The sequence below is a fragment of the Mus pahari genome, chromosome 10, assembly GCF_900095145.1.
Source record: "Mus pahari chromosome 10, PAHARI_EIJ_v1.1, whole genome shotgun sequence".
NCBI lineage: Eukaryota > Metazoa > Chordata > Mammalia > Rodentia > Muridae > Mus > Mus pahari.
The window spans coordinates 66,117,018-66,137,332 of record NC_034599.1 but is presented as its reverse complement, the minus strand read 5'-3'; the positions used below and the strand labels follow the sequence as shown (position 1 = coordinate 66,137,332).

The 20,315-nt window shown below is 40.1% G+C and overlaps 1 protein-coding gene across 1 annotated transcript in view; it reads right to left on the bottom strand.

The window, feature by feature from the left end:
- The window catches only part of Aldh1a2 (aldehyde dehydrogenase 1 family member A2), an 80,924-nt gene that overhangs the window by 42,905 nt on the left and 17,704 nt on the right, over positions 1-20,315 (bottom strand). The window contains exons 2-3 of the mRNA XM_021206039.2: positions 913-1,017; positions 559-699 (exon numbers count right to left, since the gene is read on the bottom strand). Coding sequence (XP_021061698.1) covers positions 559-699; positions 913-1,017 — 246 coding nt within the window. The remainder of the gene's footprint in view (positions 1-558; positions 700-912; positions 1,018-20,315) is intronic.

Below are 20,315 nucleotides of genomic sequence, written 5' to 3'. Positions count from 1 at the left end.
ACACGCCAGTCCTCAAAATAACTTTTACTTTAAAAACAACAGCAGCAAAAAACAAAATCCATCAGATACGAAGTTCCTATGTGTTCTGTGTGTATGTGTGTATGTATGTATGTATGTATGTGTGATTGTTCTAGTAAAAAGAAATGACAGTCTCTATCATAATTCTAAAATCTGGCAGAACAAACGAAGTAGAATGTATGCGGGTACAAATCTTTCTTTTCCTATTTGATCTGCAAAAGATCCACTTGGCATTTGTCTTTTACAAATAGCCTGGAGGTCCTGTTCCTTGATGCTTTTGTTTTGCTTGTCAAGTGGATGTGTTTTGCTTTGCTTGTGGGAGGTGTGAGAAAATGAGAAAGGAAGATCCTTAGTAGTGATGCAATGCTATGGCTTTTTCCTTCAAAATGCCACAAAGAGCTTCCCCAAAGATCTCACATAATTCATATATATACACACTCTACCCTTCCCTAGCCCCCCTATCTGACAACACTTCACAGAAAACTTTCCAGCTGAGTGGTCGTTTTTGAGTAAAAACAACTGCTTTCTTATTTTACTTACTGCAAGAGTTGCCCTGTCCCGTTCCACCAAGTCTGCAAGCTTGTCCAACAGACGTCCTCTTTCAGAAGCATCCATCCTTCTCCACACAGAACCAAGAGAGAAGGCCAGACGGGCTGCCTGCACTGCCTTGTCTATATCCACCTGTTAAAAGGGAAGAGGCACAACTGAAGAGAAATACTACACACACACACACACACACACACATACACACACACACACACACACACACACACACCCTACATGCTGTCATCAAAGAAATGATGCTTTGAACCTAAGTTGGCATCTAGAACACATATTCATTGTTTTGCTGTTATGGGTGGTTGTTCTACAAGGAATCCTCTAAGCAATACACACCTTGTCTGCTTCTTGAACTTCACACACTTGCTCTCCTGTGGCTGGATTACAGACAGGGAACACTCTCCCACTCTCTGAGTTCTGCCATTCATTGTTAATAAAGATCTACAGAAGGAGCACAAGAAAATGGGATATGAGATCTGGGAGATCAGAAGACAAGCAATATGGAGGCACCATGGTAACACCACTTCATTTCCCTTCCAGAGACAGACATAGATTCTCATGTGTTGAAAGACTTTCAGAACAGCATCAAGTCCAACCTCCCTCCTAAATCAGGAGGAATATATTCCCATGACAGCTGCTTCATCCAAAGATGAAGTAGTAGGAATCTTTACTTCAGTGAACACGTCAACCGATTAGAGTGCCCTTCCATCACTAAATACAGAAAGACAAAGCATCTCGCACACAAATCCCACACCAAGGCTAACACTATTGGTAGTCCAATTTCTGGCCATTACTTATAGGGGTAAAACTCTGGTCATTCGGACTTTGATACCAGTTTCTCTGTTGGAAGCATCAGGGAATCTTAAAGGAATGGTGCTTGAATAAGTATTTCCCCAATTAAGTCAGCTCAATTAAAAATTGACTATAACTAGTCTGACTAGTAAGTTAAGTCACAAGGCACATGCGTTAGCAAAACCAAAGGGCTTCTAGAACTTTCAAACTGGTCTAAGATTGTATTAGAGGCATGCTTTTCTTGCAGTTGAGAGGGGTTTTAAAGAGCTATTCCTTAGTATTTGAAATAACACCATTGTCTTCTGGATTCAGGTTTACTTTTTATTTTCTTATGGAGTATATTTCTCTTTCTTTCTTTCTTTCTTTCTTTCTTTCTTTCTTTCTTTTTTTTTTTTTTTTTTTTTTTCTTTCTTTCTTCCCCAAGACAGGGCTTCTCTGTGGCTGTCCTGGAACTCACTTTGTAGACGAGGCTGGCCTCGAACTCAGAAATTCGCCTGCCTCTGCCTCCCGAGTGCTGGGATTAAAGGCGTGCGCCACCACGCCCAGCTCCCATGGAGTATATTTCTAAGGGTTGCATGACTTTCATTATTTCTTGGAGGTTTCCTAAAGATCAAGTAGAAAATTATTATTTTTTTTACATTTATTTTTCTTCCTGTGTTTATGTATACATGGGGGCCCACTGTGTCATATGTGTGGAGATCAGAAGACAATTTGTGGGGGTTTGTTGTCTCTTTCCACTATGTAGATTCCAGGGATCAAACTCAGGTAGCCAGGGTTGACAGCAAGTGCCTTAACCCATCAAAAACCGAACCAAACCAAACCAAACCAAACCAAACCAAACCAAACCAAACCCCTTACATTTCGATAAGACAAAACTCATTTTTTTCCTACTAGCACTTCTAGATCCATTGATCACGTAAAAAGTATAAGAGAAACTGGAGGAATTTAAAATTGTCTAACTTTCCCTGCATCTTGAAACACTGTGATAGTTCATTATTTGAGAACTGATTTCATCATCGTGCACCAAAGATTTTCTGTTAATACTTAAAAAAATAAAAATAAAAATAAGCAAACAAACTCATAGGCTTGTGTAGAAACGAGTCAATCACCATGATCGGGTTGTCCTTTAGTTCCCCAATTACAGGTACCACTGTCAGACAGGTCAAGAAGCTAAGAACACAGTTCAGAAACATCGTCTTGGTCATATTTTTTTAACCTTTTATTGAACAGAGTTAAGAATTCAGAATTAAGTTTCTCTATCATGGGACAGGGCAGTTAACAGGGAAAGATGCTTCATGACCCTCAGACCAGCGACACATTTGAGACGCACTGGTGAGGGTACAAGGGGCTATCTTACTAAACTCTTTGTTTAAGAGCCTCTAAGATAAAGTCTCTCAAACTCTAAACATAAAGAATTAGCCTGTGATCGTATAGCTCAGTGATAGAATGTTTGCCTCATGTGATAGAATGTTTGCCTCATCCAAGATTTGATCTCCAAACTGGAAAAAAAAAATTGCTAGCAAACAACAGTACTCCCCCCCCCAAAAAAAGAGGGAAAAATCATTCAATAAGAATTTAATCATTTAATATTGTATAAGAAGGCTACCAAGGCTCCAAGCCATCTTGTTTTAATAGAAATATATATTCTTTTATCTTATGACATCCATGAGTAAACTTTACTTGATACAACATTTATAAAAACCAAGAATGAAAGGCTTTTAAACTATAATATTAAATAGATAGATAGATAGATAGATAAATAGATAGATAATTATAATATTTAAAAGTGGACATCTCCTCTACAAAATGACGAGCCTTTGAGTTCTTGGAGAAGACTGCACCAAGAGAAGGCAGGGGCCGGAAGAACCAAAAGCACTGACCTAGCGCAACCAAGCATAGCTGCATTTAAAAATCTGGAGTCAGCACTTGAGAGGAGGGAGATGCTCCTGATGGCTCGCTTGCTTGTGGCAGCTGCTGTGCAGGTGACTGTGCTCACCCACCGGGCTTGCGTCAGTTAACAATCCCAGCCAGGGGCAGTATGGAATGGTACTGTCCCCTCCCATGCTTCAGTTCTTACCTTGTTCTCATCAGCCCCTTATTCTCACTCTACAGTTTGCAAAAATCACTGAAAATGTAAAACCTTGCTAAAAATATTAGAAAGGGTTCATTTGAGTCAGAAGGTAAATAGGACTATTCTTCTTGGTATACAGTGTTGATGTTATGAAGAGGTTCCCGACGGCCAAAAATGGGATCTAAGTCTGTCCTAGAACTCCGGTGTTCTCCTTTGTGGTCCACACGGCATCTGCACCACTCCCACTTGGCTCTGTGTTACAGAGTTGTTCCTTCCTCGAGCTCCACAATTCTTACATTACTTGGACCTACGCTGCTAGTTTCAGGGTTTCTATTTTTATTCCTAAAACTTCTTTTTTTGTTTCTCTGAATAACTAATGATAGTGACACCCATGGGATGACAAGGGCATCTGATATTTAGTGATACAGTTTAATGAATAAGCAGCTAGCAGGTAAAACTCCCTCAGTCAAATTCCAGGTAGCAGGTGTGAAGGAGCGGGGGATTTGGACACTCTGCATCTCTCAGACACTGCGATAATCTCCACTGGAGAAACAATCAGGAAAACTTTTAATGAGAATATGGAGGTTCATGCCTCAAGGATCTCCCTTCCATACTTATTCCTTGCAAAGAGAAAACTACAACTTGGCAAACACCACGCAGTTCTGAGATCAGACCTGACAGAGGTGATGAGACAGATGGCTATGAACCTGCCCCTCATGTGAGGTCCAAGAAGTGTCAGGTCTCCTCTGCCGCATTTCTCCCCAAAGACACGCGTGGGTTTAGTCAGGACGGAACACTGGCTAACCTAAATTCAACAACACCCAACAAAGAGCTGTCCATGCTTTTCTATGGAGCCAGGATCATAAAGGAGGAAAGGAGTAATAAGTCACAAAAAATTGATTGCATCATGTCACCGCGGACTAGCTCCTGGACCGGAGGGAGACAAGAAGAGAAGAAATAGAGAGACGATTGATCAACTATGATTAAAACTTTAATGTTAGCGAATAATATGCCAAGGTCAAATTTCTGATTTTTAATATTACTAGAGAAATCTGGGTGAAGATTTAACACTAGTTTTCAACTTTTTGTTGATTGGAATTATTTAAAATTAAAATGTTGAGAGTTATGAGTCCTCTTTTTGTGCCTTTTTAAAAATATAAAATGTCAAAACAAACTTTTTGACTGAAGAAATAAATGGCTCAACACTTTCCTTTTTTCCAAAGTATCCTTTAAAGTTCAGTTTATGGAAAATAAAACAACTCAAAGACTAACTTAAAATATGGACCTGTGTTGCCAAAAATGCTTAATTTAATGTTTTTCATGTTATTTCCATTCAAAGGCGTGTTAGCAAGATACTAGAAAATTCTCCTTTACGGTGTTGTGAGTTTCACAGTGAGTGTAAGGAAAGGTGTGGATTTCCCCCTCTGGATGCTTCAAAGTATAAAAAAAGTCTGTCTTCCAGTCTGACTATTGCTTAATTTCTTTATAAATGACAGGCATGCACTTTTAACATAATTCTGTGCTGTGAGTGAAGGCAAAAGAAACAGACAGCCCATAAAAGAAGGAACTTGCCCTGTTCAGGTCCCTAGGAGGATGGGACAAATTAGCTTGTGAATGTTAACTTTTGATGGTTATGAAAAGTCCCACTGACGTTTTACAGGTTGTTGTTGGACATGGTGGGCTCTTAATTAATGTTACGAATGGAATGTCTGTTGGGAGGGGACATGAATCACTGTCTAACATCTTTACAGATAAGATTAGAAATATAATACCTCTTCACCAAGACAAAAATCTCAAACATACTGAAGAATGAAGACTTTATGTGGGCAAGATGTTTTTATTACATTCTTTTGCATTTTATACAAAAGGATCTGTGTAACAAAAGCACAAGTTGAACTATATCATATTGGAACACACTATGAACACATCATCCACGCACTAGACTATTAATACCACTGAACCTCCTGAGCACTTCTTTGTGATCCCAGCTTGACCTGATCTGCTAGACAAAATCACTCACCTAGTTTTACATATTGGCTTTGCTTTCCTTGCCCTGGTTTAGTAATTATTAGAGGCACCTCTCTATTTGCAATTCTCATCTCAATCCTGTGAAATTGGATGTTTATCTTTATACTCAACAGTGTGTCTGTCTGTCCTATGATAACTGAGAAATCTCTGATTCAGCCTTCCACTCTGAAGTGAGCTTGCCAATGTATGTCTTAGCTCCATCATCGTTGCCTCTGTAAATATCAAGTTATGTGTTGACTTTTCCTTGGACCATACTGTCTCAGTACTACCGTTTTAGTTTGTCAGTCTTAAGTTGGAGAACGCCCGCCTTCCAACTCTGCCCTCTTTGAATAGTTAACTACCCTGGGTCTTTTGCCTTTCCACATTCACCTTAGAATCTGTTTGCTGATGGCTACAAAGCAACTTAATAAAACTTTTGTGATTTTATTTAATCTATAGCTCAAGGTAAAAAGAGCTGACTCCTAACATACTAAGCCTTCCTATCCACGGGCCATCTCTCCACTTGTTTAGCTCTCTTTTGAATTGCTTTAGCTAAACTACAGCTTATAAAGAAGAGACTTTTCTAAAGATACTGATGCCAAGCTCTCTTATCTGCTATTCCCTCAATGGTACATTTTAAAATTTAAGTTCCGGTGCTTGTTTCTTATATAAAGGTTGCTCCTGCAACCTTGTCATCTCGCATTCGTTTTAAGAATCTTCCTATTCTAGAGTCAGGGGTAAATCCTAGAGATTTTACAGCAATCACTTCATCTATATACAAAGGGCATTTCATTTCTTCCCTCTCAGACTATATACTTTTATATCCTTTTCTAAGCTTATTGACTAACTAGGAATTCATTACAATATTAAAGATGAGTGACAGTAGGGGACACCTTGACTTCTTCCAGTGTTAAGAATGAAAGTAGTTCTCACCATTAAATATACCGATTGTTCTATATTTTATATAAATGTTCTTTATCAAGTTGAGGAAATTCTCTTTCTGCTCCTAGTTTATTGAGAGGTGTTTTGTCTTGACTGAGTATTAAGATTTTGTCGGGGAGTCATCCCAGATACAGTCACCAAACTCCGACACTATTGTGGATGCTAAGAAATACTTGCTGAAAGGAGCCTGCTATGACTGTCTCCTGAGAGGCCCTGTAAGAGCCTTACAAATACAGAGTTGGATGCTCGCAGCCAACTATTGCACTGAGTGTGGGATCCCCAATGGAGGAGTTAAAGGACTGAAGGAGCTGAAGGGGATTGCAACCCCATTGGAAGAACAACAATATCAACCAACCAGACCCTCCAGAGCTCCCAGGGACTAAATCACCAACCAAGGACTACACATGGCTCCAGCTACTTACGTAGCAAAGGATGGCCTTGTCAGGCATCAACAGGAGGAGAGAGGAGTGGTCCTTGGTCCTACGAAGATATAGATGCCCCAGTGTAGGGCATTCAAACGTAGGGAGGGGAGAGTGGGTGGGTGGGTTGGTGGATGAATACCCTCATAGAAGCAAGGGGACAGGGGAATGGGATAGGGGGTTTCCAGGAGGAGGGGAAACCGGATAAGGGGATAACACTTGAAATGTAAATAAATTAAAAAATAAATAAATTTTTTAAAATTTGCATTAAAAAAAGATTTTGTCAAACATTTTTCTGTAGTGACATGATGATGTAGTTTTGTTTTGTTTTGTTTTGTCTTCCTTTATCAGTTTACTGGTCAGGAAGCACACTGGTGTCTATTCTTATGTTGTTAGACTCAAATTTGCTAACATTTTTGTTGACTGTTTGGCAGTCATGCTCATGAGAGTCTGCTTTGTAGTTTTCTTTTCTTATAAAGTCTTTATATAGTTTTGGTATTTGGATAATGATAGCCCCATAAAATAAATTAATGTTCTCATTCTACCTTCCAGAATAGAATGTGAAGAATGTATATGTTTGATACAAAACATCTGGATTTAATGCTTTTAAGTTTATTAATTACCAGCTCAATCTCTTGGATACATTTAGGTTATTTAAATTTATTTTTCCCTGTTTAAGTTTTGGCTGAATGCAACTTTAAAAGAATTTGTTCATTTCATTTATGTTATCAAATTTGTGGGTCCACAGCTGTTCATAATACTTTTATTTCTTTTAATTTTTAATTTCATACTTTTAAATGTATCTTTTTTTTCATCACTAATACAGTAATTTGGATTTTCTCACTTTGGCTAGGTAGGCTAGCAGTTTGGTACTTACTGATTTAAAAAAAAATTTTAGTTCATTTCTGCTATCTTTTTTTAAAAAAATTATTTTCTTCTGTTTAGTCTAGACTTACATAGTTCTTCATTCCTTGGTTTCCTAAAACAGAAGTTTAATTTTTTAATATACACATTCAATATTATTTTTGATGCTTTGTTTGTATTTAGTTCAAAATGTTTTCACTCGCTCTTGAGATTTTTCCATTGGCACCGGTGAACTTTAGAATCACGTTGCTTAGCTTCCAGGCATTGCAAGGAGGTGCAACTGAACAGCTATCTTTCTGTTCTAGTTCAATCCCTCTGTGGGCTGAAAGCATATTTGTCTTATTTCTACTGTTTGGAATTTGTTAAATGGTGTCTGTGGTCCTGGATGTGGTCCATCTTGCGGGCTGTTCTCTGAGCATCCTGCTGGGCTGAATGAGTTAGCTTACTGTTCTTAGACCTAGCACCTGTATTGGCTGCTAGAGAAAATCTAGCTTTTGTGATTTTCTTTAGCTCTCTGTTCATTTTCAGAGTGTTGTTCTTTGTCATTATTAAAAGTAACAGCTATAAGGATATCTACTCCTAGTATTTCTTTTTCATACTGTAATGTTTCATATTACAACAGATGATTGTATAGTAACATATATAATAAGGCAGAGACTGAGAACAAAGTGTCTTTAGAGATGCCATGATTATTTATGTAGAAATTTCTAAGAAATCTACAAAAACAGGATAATAAATTTAACACAGTCTTAGCATATAAGATTAATATATGATTGGCATACTATGAAAAATCTCTGGAAACGAAATTTAAATATATATATATGTATATATATTATATATACTAGTAATGTACATATGTGCACATTTGTACATATTTGTCCAAGTTGCACTGTGACAGAATCTTATAGGAAATGCTTTCCTTCATTGATTAAATCACTCTCGTGTCACTATTCCAGCAGCAACTTCTAACCTCCCCAAACACAGAAATTTAAAAGTACTTGCTCTAAAAAAAAGTCTAAAAGTGTAAAGCTATGGATCGTGCTTGTAATGCAACAACTGATAAGATTAAGAGATCTGCACAGCTCTCTCTAACATCCTGCCTGTCAAATAAACTGACCAGACATAAATAGCATTAATTTGGAACTAAGGGGGGTGGGAATAATTAAGCAAAAATTTTATTTTAAAGAAAGTCCTATACAATCTTTATTAAAGGAAGCCTGGACTTGTTTGTAAGTACTTCTGAAAACTCAAGGATGTCCCCTCTGCTGTTCTGGGACTTACAGTAATATTTCACAGATGGGACTGCTTTCAGGAGAGTTAAATGATGTACGGCATTCTGTGACTTAGTGCCAAGATGGACAGCAGAGATAAGCATAGCAAATGCTTTCTACAGAGAAGGGAGGTATTGGGTGATGGTGTTGCTGAAATGTTAGAAGAATACTCCAGGAGACAAGAAATAACGAGGGAGGGTGACCTGGGGTAGGCAGGGGGGTAGAAGACAGAAACTCTATCCCTAATAAAATGATTCCGCTGGTCGGGCAGGCTCTCTTTGACGACAGCCCCTTTCTGGGGACCATCTGATATCCTGCCAGGCTCAAGTGTGGCAGAGAAGAAAGGCACATTTAGCTTTTCCTCCCATTGCCAAGTCACTGGTCCTACAGAAAGCTCACAGGATTGAGCTTCCTCTGGCTCTTCAACATCATCCCCTACTACACATTCTCCTCAGGGTAGGAGGTGAACACAGAGGGAGGCAAGGCTCAGGAATTATGGAAATCCATACAAGCAATAGAAAGTAAATCTAAAACCACATGAGAAGCAGCCAGTCATAGAAATAGGAAGCCATGTCAAAAGAGAAACAAATTTCAGGTTTATTAATTAATCCCACATTTATAAAGAACAAATGGAGTGAAAATATCATGGGAGGAAAAAAGACATTTCCAATGATACATAAAGTCACCAAAATAGTGCCAGAAAAAAATTTTAAGTATAGTTTTGTTAAAATAGAAGAGGTCCCAAAACAATCTCCCAGATTTGATGTTGTAACTAAATGAGTAGAGGAGAAACTCATGACTTAAAGTCGAGGAAATGGGGAGATAGGAAATACATCAGGGCAATAAATGACGAGGCAAGATATTTAAGAGCGAGAGGTGAGGAAACACACAGAAAGAGGGAGCACAATGACAAAGATGTCACCTCCCAGGAGAACTTACAATGTAAGCACTGACATTCTGAATTATTTCTTTCCTCAGCATGAAAACCTGTTTGTTTGGTTTTGTTGTTGTTGTTGTTGTTGTTCTTTTTTTTTTTTAAGCAAGACCAGTCAGCAAACAGAGTCTCGAACATGAAAACAAGCAAATAAAAGCTGTCAGGCATATATAATAATCATGCTATGAGAACTCTTAATTTGCTGTAGGCTTGACTCAGGCTTTTGGCTTTGGCAGTCTTTGCATTTTGTTAATACTCTCCACGGTGAGGGAGGAACTGCAGGAGTGTGCTCATGCTTGAGTAGTGCTGTCCTGATAGTTCTAAGTCTGTGTCCTTGGTCCCAAAGAGTCTGAGAAGCCATACAAAGACATGGAAAAATAAAGACCAGGTGCCAGACCCTGAAGTCTTAGGCTGCATGTAGGCAATGTACCCAAAGGACGTGGGGGTCAATGGGACTCAGAAAAAATTTCTTTCTTCTTCATAATGCCTAATAAATCTCTATTATCATGAATAGCAATGCCATCCTGCCCATGTTTCCTGGTTTGTTAACCTTAGAATTTTCCTATGTGGCCTCTCCTTTCATTTTTCTTTTCCAAAAATCTAAACACAGTTGAACTCGAAAGGCTGTGCCTCTTAGCCATGGGCTTCTATGGTCTCTTTTTATTAGCACCCCCTGCCCTTCCCCTTCTCTGTGCTTCTTATCTCTTTCACCAATATTTGTTGAGTGTCTACTCTCTCCTAGACACCATGCTTGCTAGGGTCTCCTAGGTTTGTTTTCCTTCTACTCTAAGCCAAGGGCATTATGTCTCTCAGTCTAAACACATCTGTCTACCTTTGGCATATGATCCCATCAGTAAGAGGGCCAAAGAGGGTCCTGACTCACCATTCCAAGAGACAAAGACCAGGGCTTCTATATCCACATCAAATCATATGCAAATAATTGTTAAGAGGAAATAAATGACTCCTGAGACCAAATCACTTGTAGAAAGCAGGCTTGGCTAAAACAAAACCAATTATGTATCCTCTACTGCCCCATAATTCCTAACTGTGCTACTTGTATCTGCTATAGTTAAAGAAAAAAAAGTCAAGTGGGTGGCTTTGATAGAACTGGTTGGATGACAGCATCTGGGACTCTGTTGGAGCAACATGGCATCATAGTCAAGCACACACACCAGTATCAGTTGTGACATAGTTCCAAACTGAAAGAAACTAGACTCGCCATCCGTCCGTCCGTGTTGCAGAAGGCAATGGGAACTGCTACCGGTCCTGGTTAATGTTCATTTCTTCCTGTTCCACTTTCTATAAACAAGGTAATGCCTATACAAGCTCATTACTGTAAACTGAGCACATTTAAATTGGTAGTAAAACCAGAGTATTTACTCTAGTGCGTGTATAAAGTGCCTTGTCTAAGGTTTTGGAAATGTTTCAAGTTTTGAAACCAAGCAGCTGGCAGCTTTACAAGCCAAACCTTACAGTGAAATCCCTCACTCTGGAAAGTCTTTTGGTGTCCCGTGTCAGGTAGTACCATTCAGCAGACATCCATCTCCTCCCGCCCCTTGGATTCTTTCACCATAAATTTGCATTCACAGGGCTCTTATAACTCTTGCAGCACTCCAGGCTCCAATGGCTGTTGATTAAATGTATGTATCCTGTGCATTCAATCTGACTTTCATTATGGTCACTTCGTAAAACCGCCATGGGCTGGACAAGCGATGACACATAGCAAGAACCTGAAATCCCTGCAAAGTCTCAGATGAGAATTTTTTTCTCTCTCTCTCCCTCCCTCTTTATTAATAGTGACCATTTAGTGGCCTAGCTCTAAATCAGCCAGTGAATTTGACAGCAAATGTTCCTATCTATGGATTATATATAACCCGTCCTAAACACCAGATGAAAAAGGGATAACCCCAAGAAAGGAAGGGCTGGCTTCCATGTAAATCATGTTACAAATTGGACAACACCCAGAGAGTTCATTGTTCGCCCTCAGTTGTGAAGGCCATTCCCATTTACCATTCCCCTGGAATGGATGTTAATTAAGGCCGACTGAGACCATAAATCACCCTGAGAGTTTTACAATGTAATTCAGCATTAAGCATATGTATTTAAATAAAAAGTAACTGATTAACCACTAGAGCTTTTCCAGAAGTTGCTGAGGCCATTTCTTTATAATAGAGGCATGTCACTTTTCATTTTTGTGGGGAGAAAATGAAGTATTATCTTCTTTAAAAGGTAACAGTTAGGATACTTAAGGGATCCGTGACACTGTTTATTATGAGAAAGAGAGGAACTGAAAAGAATGAGGGGAAAGGAGAGAACAAAAAGGTTAGAGGAGGCCGTTGGCACCTATTTCTTATCTCCTTTATCATTACTCCTTTTGGTCCAAGCATTTACTATGCATCTACTCCATGTTAGGCACCACGCTAGGCACTGGTGCATAAGACTAACCCTACTCTCAACACGAAGTGTGACTGGGGGAGGCCAGCCAGCTGTTGCTGAAGTAATGCAATGTTTAGCAACACTTAGGATTTATTGAGTATCTCCTATGCACCTAGGCACATGCTTATAAAATGATATCTCGTGTGTGTGTGTGTGTGTGTGTGTGTGTGTGTGTGTGTGTTCATGTCTGCAGGTGCGTGTGCATACACAAATGTCCATGTGAATGTGGAAACCAGAGGATTCATTCCTCAGGCATCGTCCACTCTTTTTGGAGTCAGGGTCTTTTACTGTCCTAGAGCCCATCAGGAAGGGTAGGCTGACTGGCCAGCAAGTTCCAGGGAGCCACCAGTTTCTGCATTTCCAGTGCTGGGGTTACAAACTCACACCATCACGCTCAGCTTTTTTTTTTTTTTTTTTTTTTAAAGGTTCTGGGGATCAAACTCACAACCTTGTGCTTGCAAATCAAGCACTATATTTGCTGAACTATTTCCCCAACTCCAACCAAAATGATATGTTTTATATTCAAATTGCATATAATAATATCAGAGGGGTAACTTTTGTGCTTCCTTGAAATGCAGCCAAAGCAACCACATCTGTCTGTCAGAAGCAACAGGCCGTTCTTCTGGAGAAAGGATCTTGAGTGTACAGCTGAAGAGGTAAGACTACTAAAGCACATGTTCTTAAAGAGCTGTGCTAGGGATCTAGACATGGTCGGGACTACACTTTCAAGAGCAAAGCAACTTGCAGAAAGAGAAATAATAATAATCCAGGAAGGCAATTGGTTTTTAATATGAAGTGCATGGATAGTAGAAATCCACAAAAAATAATCTAGAACAGCTAGTAGAATTAGTTACCCAAAGTGTACTGAGACCTCTCACTATCTCACTTGATTTAGATGTCAAATCTGTGATGTAGGCACTATTTTACTTTCCCATAGAATAAACAATGATTTGTGTTTCGAGCCCAAACTCATGCCACAGGTCATTCCCAGAGCAAAAACTTGAATGTAGGTCTGTTGGCAAAGCTCTCTCCAGTCTACTCAGCATTCCCGGGCTTCTTCCTTTTGTTTGCCAAGCTGATACTTTAAAGAGACCCGTGTTCTCTTCAGCCAAGGCAGGAGAAAAATAATATAACTAGGCAATTCACTGTAAAGTCAAACATAAAACATGATTATCAGGGGAATACTGGAATCTAACATTTGCACACATAGGCTGTACGGGCATAGTTCTAGATACTTTATGCTCAGAAGTGCCAAATGAAATGTGTCCTTTCCGTTCTACAGATGAGGAAGCTGGGGCTCAGGAATATAAAGAACCTGCCAGAAGCCAGGAGCGGAATGGATCTGGAGTCCAAAACCTGAGCAACCAGCTGCCTTCCGCTCAGTACGGTGTGGTACTGGAAATGGTGGTAACCAGTGCATCGCTGCCATGCTGCATAACCTGTGAGTAGCATTTGTACTGTCCTAAGCAATGGCCTCCATGTTTCTTCCTGTTTGATCTGGCCCAGCCAATCCTTCACCTATGCCTAAGCCAGAACAATAATGCCGAAGAACATCAGCTCATGCTGAACTCCCAATATTATATTTTCCATCGAGTACATGTTCATACCTAAATACCGTGGGAGTTGGTACCTCGGGAAAGAACCAGCAACCTTGCATGAACCAATGGGTAGATAGTGCAGCAAATCCTGCAGTCTTAAGCTTCTCTCTAAATTTATTCAGCTGCTACTACAAAACAACATAGAGCATGTGGTTTACAGACAACAGGGACTCAGTTCTCACAGCTCTAAGAGCTAGATCAAGACACCAGCAGGTCCAGTATCTAGTGAGGACCCATTCTCTGGTTCACAGATGACACCTTTCTCCTTTGTACTCACATAGCAGAATAGATAGGCTAGCTGTTTTAGGTCTCCTTTGTAAGGACACAGCCCATTCATGGGAAACTCCGTCTCATCACTGTTCAAAGATTTCACCTTTAAGACTATTGCCTAGATAATAACTTGGGTTGCAACATTAAAAAATTGGGAGAGATATAGAAATTCAGACAATCTATTACTCTCAGCCCTCCCAAATTCCACATTAAAACTACAGCAATTCTTTAATAAGATAAGAACTTTTATGAGCCAGGATATTTGAACATACCTCTCTCTTTCTTTGCTTGTTAAAATATTAAAAATAATGGCACTCTTTCAAAACACACTTTAAATACAATCTCTCAGAAAAGACTTCCCAAGATCCTCCACCATCTGCTATCTATCCATCATATTAGCCCGTGATACTGTTATCCATGTTCCTACTTTGCTGTTTGCTCCTTAAGGACAACAGCACTACTATGCCATCTTTATTTTTATAGCTATCTGAAACTGGAACTGTGGCCTTAGCAACTGTTCAATAAAAGTTTGCTCTGTGTTGATACTGCATAGGTAGCAAGTACTTCTTTTAGTAAGAACTAGAAAACACCCTTCAAAGACAAGGTTCTTAAGAGTCCTAGAGCCATTTCCTCTCACCTTTGAGATGAACTGTCTGTCCCTTAGTCAACACTGAATATTACCTCACTTTGCTTATTTTCCCTTTTTACCTTGTCTGAATTCAAAGTCCTACTTTATGGCACACTATCAGGATACTTGTTTGTGTGTTTCTAGTCTAAATTAAACAGTTTTTAACCAGAATATGATTTTAGTGTCCTAAAAACAATGCCAGACTCTTGTTAGAGCCCTTAGGAACAAAGGCGCCTCACGGGCTCTCTGCAATATGCCTAGGAGGCTGAGTGACAATGCATTTCCCACAGCTAACCACTACTGAATGTGCAGCACAGCCAGTCCACATCTTAATTTCAACAGTCTGTCATAAGAGTTTATGTATAAGGAGGTATTACTTTATGTGAGTATTTTCCTTGATAGCATTGGAAGTGTGTGTTGGGAGGAGATGCAGAAGGAACAGGGAGAGGCTGCTTGGGTTCTAACCCTGGCTTCATGCTAAATACCTAGCAAGTGATTCGCTAGACATTTTTCTAGCTTTCAGTGTTGTCTTGAGAGTCTCAGCCTTGGTAACCAAAAATAGGCTCATATATGACATCTCTGACACAGACCCTTCCTGCCCCTTGACAGACACTTCCTGGATGAGTTTCTGGGAGTCCAGCCTGAAAGTATACTTTAGGAATCTCCTGCCGACTAACTGAGAAACGGTGCTGGGATCAAGTCCACTGTCATTTCCACTGGCCTTGCCATTCTCACTTGTTTATATCTCAGGTCCAAAAGAATAGGCACAACACCAGCATGTGCCTGGTAAGATGCTTATCAAAAGTTGTGATAAAGCACAATGTTCTATACCCTCAGTGAACTTGAATGTATCACAGCCATTTAGACAACAGCTGCTGAATTCACTCACCTTCTGCATTCACAAGTAGCTTGTACCATTTTCCCATTACATCTAGGTTTTAATATGTAATGATGACTACAAAGAATAATAAAATTTAGGTAGAAGGGTCCTAAAACACAAGCCAGCTGGGACTCTGTCCCATACTTCTCCCAGGAAAACTGGCTTTGGTTTCCACTGTGTAACCATCTGTATGGCAAGCTAGTGCTTTGACAGCCAAGTCTACTAAAGCTTTATTTTAATATTTACTGCTGAGTATCTTTGTCTGACCTGAATATTAATAGAAGCTGGGTTTGGCTATGAAGAGACCATCACAGAGCTAGAAGGGGCCTTAGACACAACTTACACTATATATAGATGTGTGTGTGTGTGTGTGTGTGTGTGTGTGTGTGTGTATTCATATTCCAATAACTTGTTGATGGCTGTGTGCCTGAAAGTGGCACAACAGAAGCCAGAACCCAGAACCACCATGCTCTGATTCCCATGCCAGTGTTTTCCCCTACATTTAATTTTTGCCGATATCAACTTGAAAAGCCAGCTGGATAGCCAATAAGGTATATGAGCTAGCCCTCCCGGGTTCTCTCACAGGGATTGTTAGAAATCTTGATATAATGTCTTAGAAATTATTTAGCAGAAGGAATTTGACTTGTATCTAAGTCCCCTTTTCTTCCAGCAAAACCAACACAGAGAAACAGTTACCTCACATTTCAATTTTTTAAAGGCACAATGTGTTGAGGAAACCCTGGCTTACATTAGGACATGTGACACAACTTTAAATGAGGTGCTGGGCCATTTCCATCGGTGGTGTCCCTAGGCGTAGAACTTTTGCCAGGGAACTTCTGCAGTCAGACTATGATGAGACCCTGATAGCACTTTTTTCCCCTGGATTTCTTAAAGAATAGTTGTGTGCTCTTAAAACCATGAACATCTACATAGCAGCTACAAGGGAGACTTCAAAAACAAGCTTATCCCAATGGCTTGGCCCAGAGGGCTGGCTCCTGGCTTGGGGTGAGCAGAAGGAAAGGGGAGTGTCCAGTGGCTGCTTTTAGGAGCTGACTACATCTGAGTGGGTTAAGTGCCTTCTCACACTCCCCTCCTCTGCAGAATCTGGGTATCCAAGCTGAGCAAGAGAAATTCATCAATTGCCAAAGTGTTTATGAACCAGTCACAGCTGTTTGGCAACAGTTTCCCTTCCTGGCTAAGAGCATGAAAATAAAAACTCATGCTGGCACTTTCCTAGAGGCAGTGCACGGAGAGCCTCTGAAAAGCTCTGTGCCAAAGTCTAATTCCCTTCTGTAAATATTTTACAGCATCCTAGATGCTCAGCACCTGGGGAGGAAATGTCATATAAAATACTTTCCTCTCTCAGAAATACCATCTTCCCAGAGGTATGCTTCCAGGAAGTCTAACAAGGACAATGCACCATAGCAAACACTTCTACCAATCAGAGTGGCCCTTCCCAAATCATAAAGGAACAGACAACTCATTGTCTCCAGAATAGATGTTCAGATATGCAAGTGGAGAATATGACTGTACTACTGAGCTGACACAGGAAGCCTATACACACGTGCATGGAAATGTCGATCCAAGGCAATCATGTTGGGTTATATACAGCTTTATATTTTTTTAATAGACCACTGGAAGTGAGAGACTAGGGAGATGCCTCATACAGTAAAATGACTGTTGCACAAGCATGGAGACCTGAGTTGGGAATCCCTAGCACGCATGTAAAAGCCAGATGTACAGTGTGTGCCGGCAACCTCAATATGGAAATAGGTAGAGAAGAGGCAGGTAGATCCTTGGAGCTCACTGGTCAGCCAGTGCAGCCAATCTATGAGCTCCAGGTTCACAAAGAGACGGAAAAAGTAAACGTGCAGAGTAACTGAGGAAGACATCCAAAGTGGACATCTGACCCTCCATATATGAGCATGTGTACACACACTCACACTCACACTCACACACACACACACACACACACACACAGAGAGAGAGAGAGAGAGAGAGAGAGAGAGAGAGAGAGAGAGAGAGAGAGAGAGAGAAAGAGAGAGACCATTTGTCTTTCCCTACCCCAAGGTAAATGAAGAGTTACTTTATTTATTTGTCCGTGCTTAAAGACTGTTAGGAGAATTGTACCTATGTATGGAAAACAATGTAAAGTAGAAAAATCACCAAGGGCTGAAGTCACTAACCATGAAAGTAAGCTTTTCATCATCTTTATAAAACGCCCTAGGAAGGAAGTACGGGAGTTAAAGGTCTCCATATAACTACCCGTCTGCCTGTGCCTACAAACACTGAGCAAGTTAGCAAATTACCTTTAAGCTTTGCTTCCTCTTCAGTAGGAAGAGAAAGGAAGATCTATCTGCCTTACAAGGCTGGTGTGCCATTAGTGAGGCAGCGTATGTATGTGCCTACAGCTTAAAATAAAAGGTTCTCCTCTCTCTACATTCCTTCATGAAAGGTTTCTGAGCTTCATTTGCTTTTTCCTATTTCCTAAGATAGCAAATATGAGAATATGCTCAAAAGATAAAAAAAAAAAAGTCCCTGAGGAAAGGTGGTCAGAATAAGGCATTTAGATTAGCTATCAACAGGACAGACCATCCTAATGGTTGCACTGAGTTGTTTTTTAATCTCATCAGTTACTGGGAAGAAGACTCAACAGTGCACGTTAGCCATGCAAGCTGCATCATTTAACCACTTCTGAAGCAGTTCTGGGGGGTGAATCAGGCTTTGCACCCTTTTCAGCTTGCAGAACAGTTGCCATGACTACGGTATAGACAGAGGTAGTCATGAATAATATTCTAACCGGGAAATCTGAACTCAGAGGAATTTTCTAAACAGTAGGTATGGGTAGGATTTAGGTGAAAACCATTTCCTATCCTCAATCAGTCCTTTGACACAGCTGCCAGATTATATTTCAATAATGGAAAGTTTTGTCATTTTTAATAGTAAATGCTTTAAATTATGTGCACTAAACACTGCAGTATGCAGTGCCTTGGGAAGTTAAGCATTACTTAGTTTGCAACTGAATTGCATTTGGATCATCACTGCTGAGTACCAGTTAGTGGATCAATAGGCGGATCCATCCGTTTGTATACAGAGGCTCAACGGTTTCTAGTTAAATACACCAAACAGTTGTTTGCAGACTGGCCGTGCATAGTAAGCTGCACTTGCAGGTCTATGTGCTGCTTCAATGGATACACTTGATTGGAGCTTCAGGAATAAGAGCCAAGCTCTGGTGGCCAACACAGTGCAGTGCTCTGTGAAGCTAATAATTTGAGGGCATTACAAAGGCAACAGAAGTCTTTTTAACTTAGGCAAAGTATCTAGCTTATTTTACTGATAGCTAAGAGTCCACAAATACAAAGTAAAATGACAGAGCTTTTTAGATCACTGATAGTGAAGATCAAACCTTCTCTTCAAATATCTACCTCCGTGATTGGACCTGAAGTGAGGACTTCCATTCTATGCCTTGATTCATGCCAACACATCTGGCTGAGAAGTGTTAAAACACTCTATCTCTATCTCTATCTCTATCTCTATCTCTATCTCTATCTCTATCTCTAGATGTAGATGTAGATGTAGATATAGATAGGGAGATCTGTGTCTCTGCATCTCTCAGTGTGTCTCTCTGTGACTCTGTCTGTCTCTGTCCCTCCCTCCCCACCCTCTCTTCAAATAGCATATTATAGGAAAAACATCTAGATGACTGATGGCACTTTCCACTTTAAATTCTATGTTGTGGTATCGTGGAGGCATGGCTTTTGTTCAGGAAATGTGATCTTTTATTGGCAAAAGCATGGTTGTTTTTTTTTTTTTACCAAGTTTGCTTAATTCATCAATTCTAATTCAAAATCAACTAAAAATTCTAAATAATGGACCCAACAGTGTGTGACCTAAATGTCACTTATGCTGTGTCCTAAATCAAAAGGTAGAAAAGAGAATAGGCTTTCCAGAAATAAAGAAACTACACTCTTAAAAGTATTTGGACATACAAATTAAAATCCAAATGAAACAGTTTAAGTCGATTCTTTTTTTGAGCTGACTGTAAGTTAGTATTTTAAATCGATCACCACATGCCCGACATGCAGGACTGACATAGCTGTAACAATGCAGGGGGGAAGAAGCAGGATGCTGGCAGGGAGACAGCAGACACACCCAGCTTCTTATGGCCATCTAACCCAAGGTCTGTCTCTGAAGGTGAAAGGACACTGAGGAAACCAGAGAAACAGAGGATAGTCTGATTAGTCGTCAGTCATAGTCTCCAGAGGACAGTTCATTTTGGCCAGCCTGAGGAGGGCAGAGCTAGCTCCAGATCAGCCAGGAAAGAGTTAGAGATGCCCGACCTCTTTCAGTGCTGCTTACAAAGCTCTGTGCTATCTCAACTCATTCACAATACAAAGCCCAGAAAGCCTATGATCCAGGTCAGCACTGACCCTGTATTCCCTTGGATCATAATTCCAAGCACGGAAAAGGATATTCCATATCAGTTGTGACCTCCTAGCTCTCCCAAGTTCTTTCAGACATAGGCCATGTCTTAGTCTTATACTTGATTTGGTTCCCTAGAGGCCGTCCTAGCTTTTAATTGAATCTCAATCTCCCACCTGCCCCCGCCCTGTCTCTGTCTCTCCCC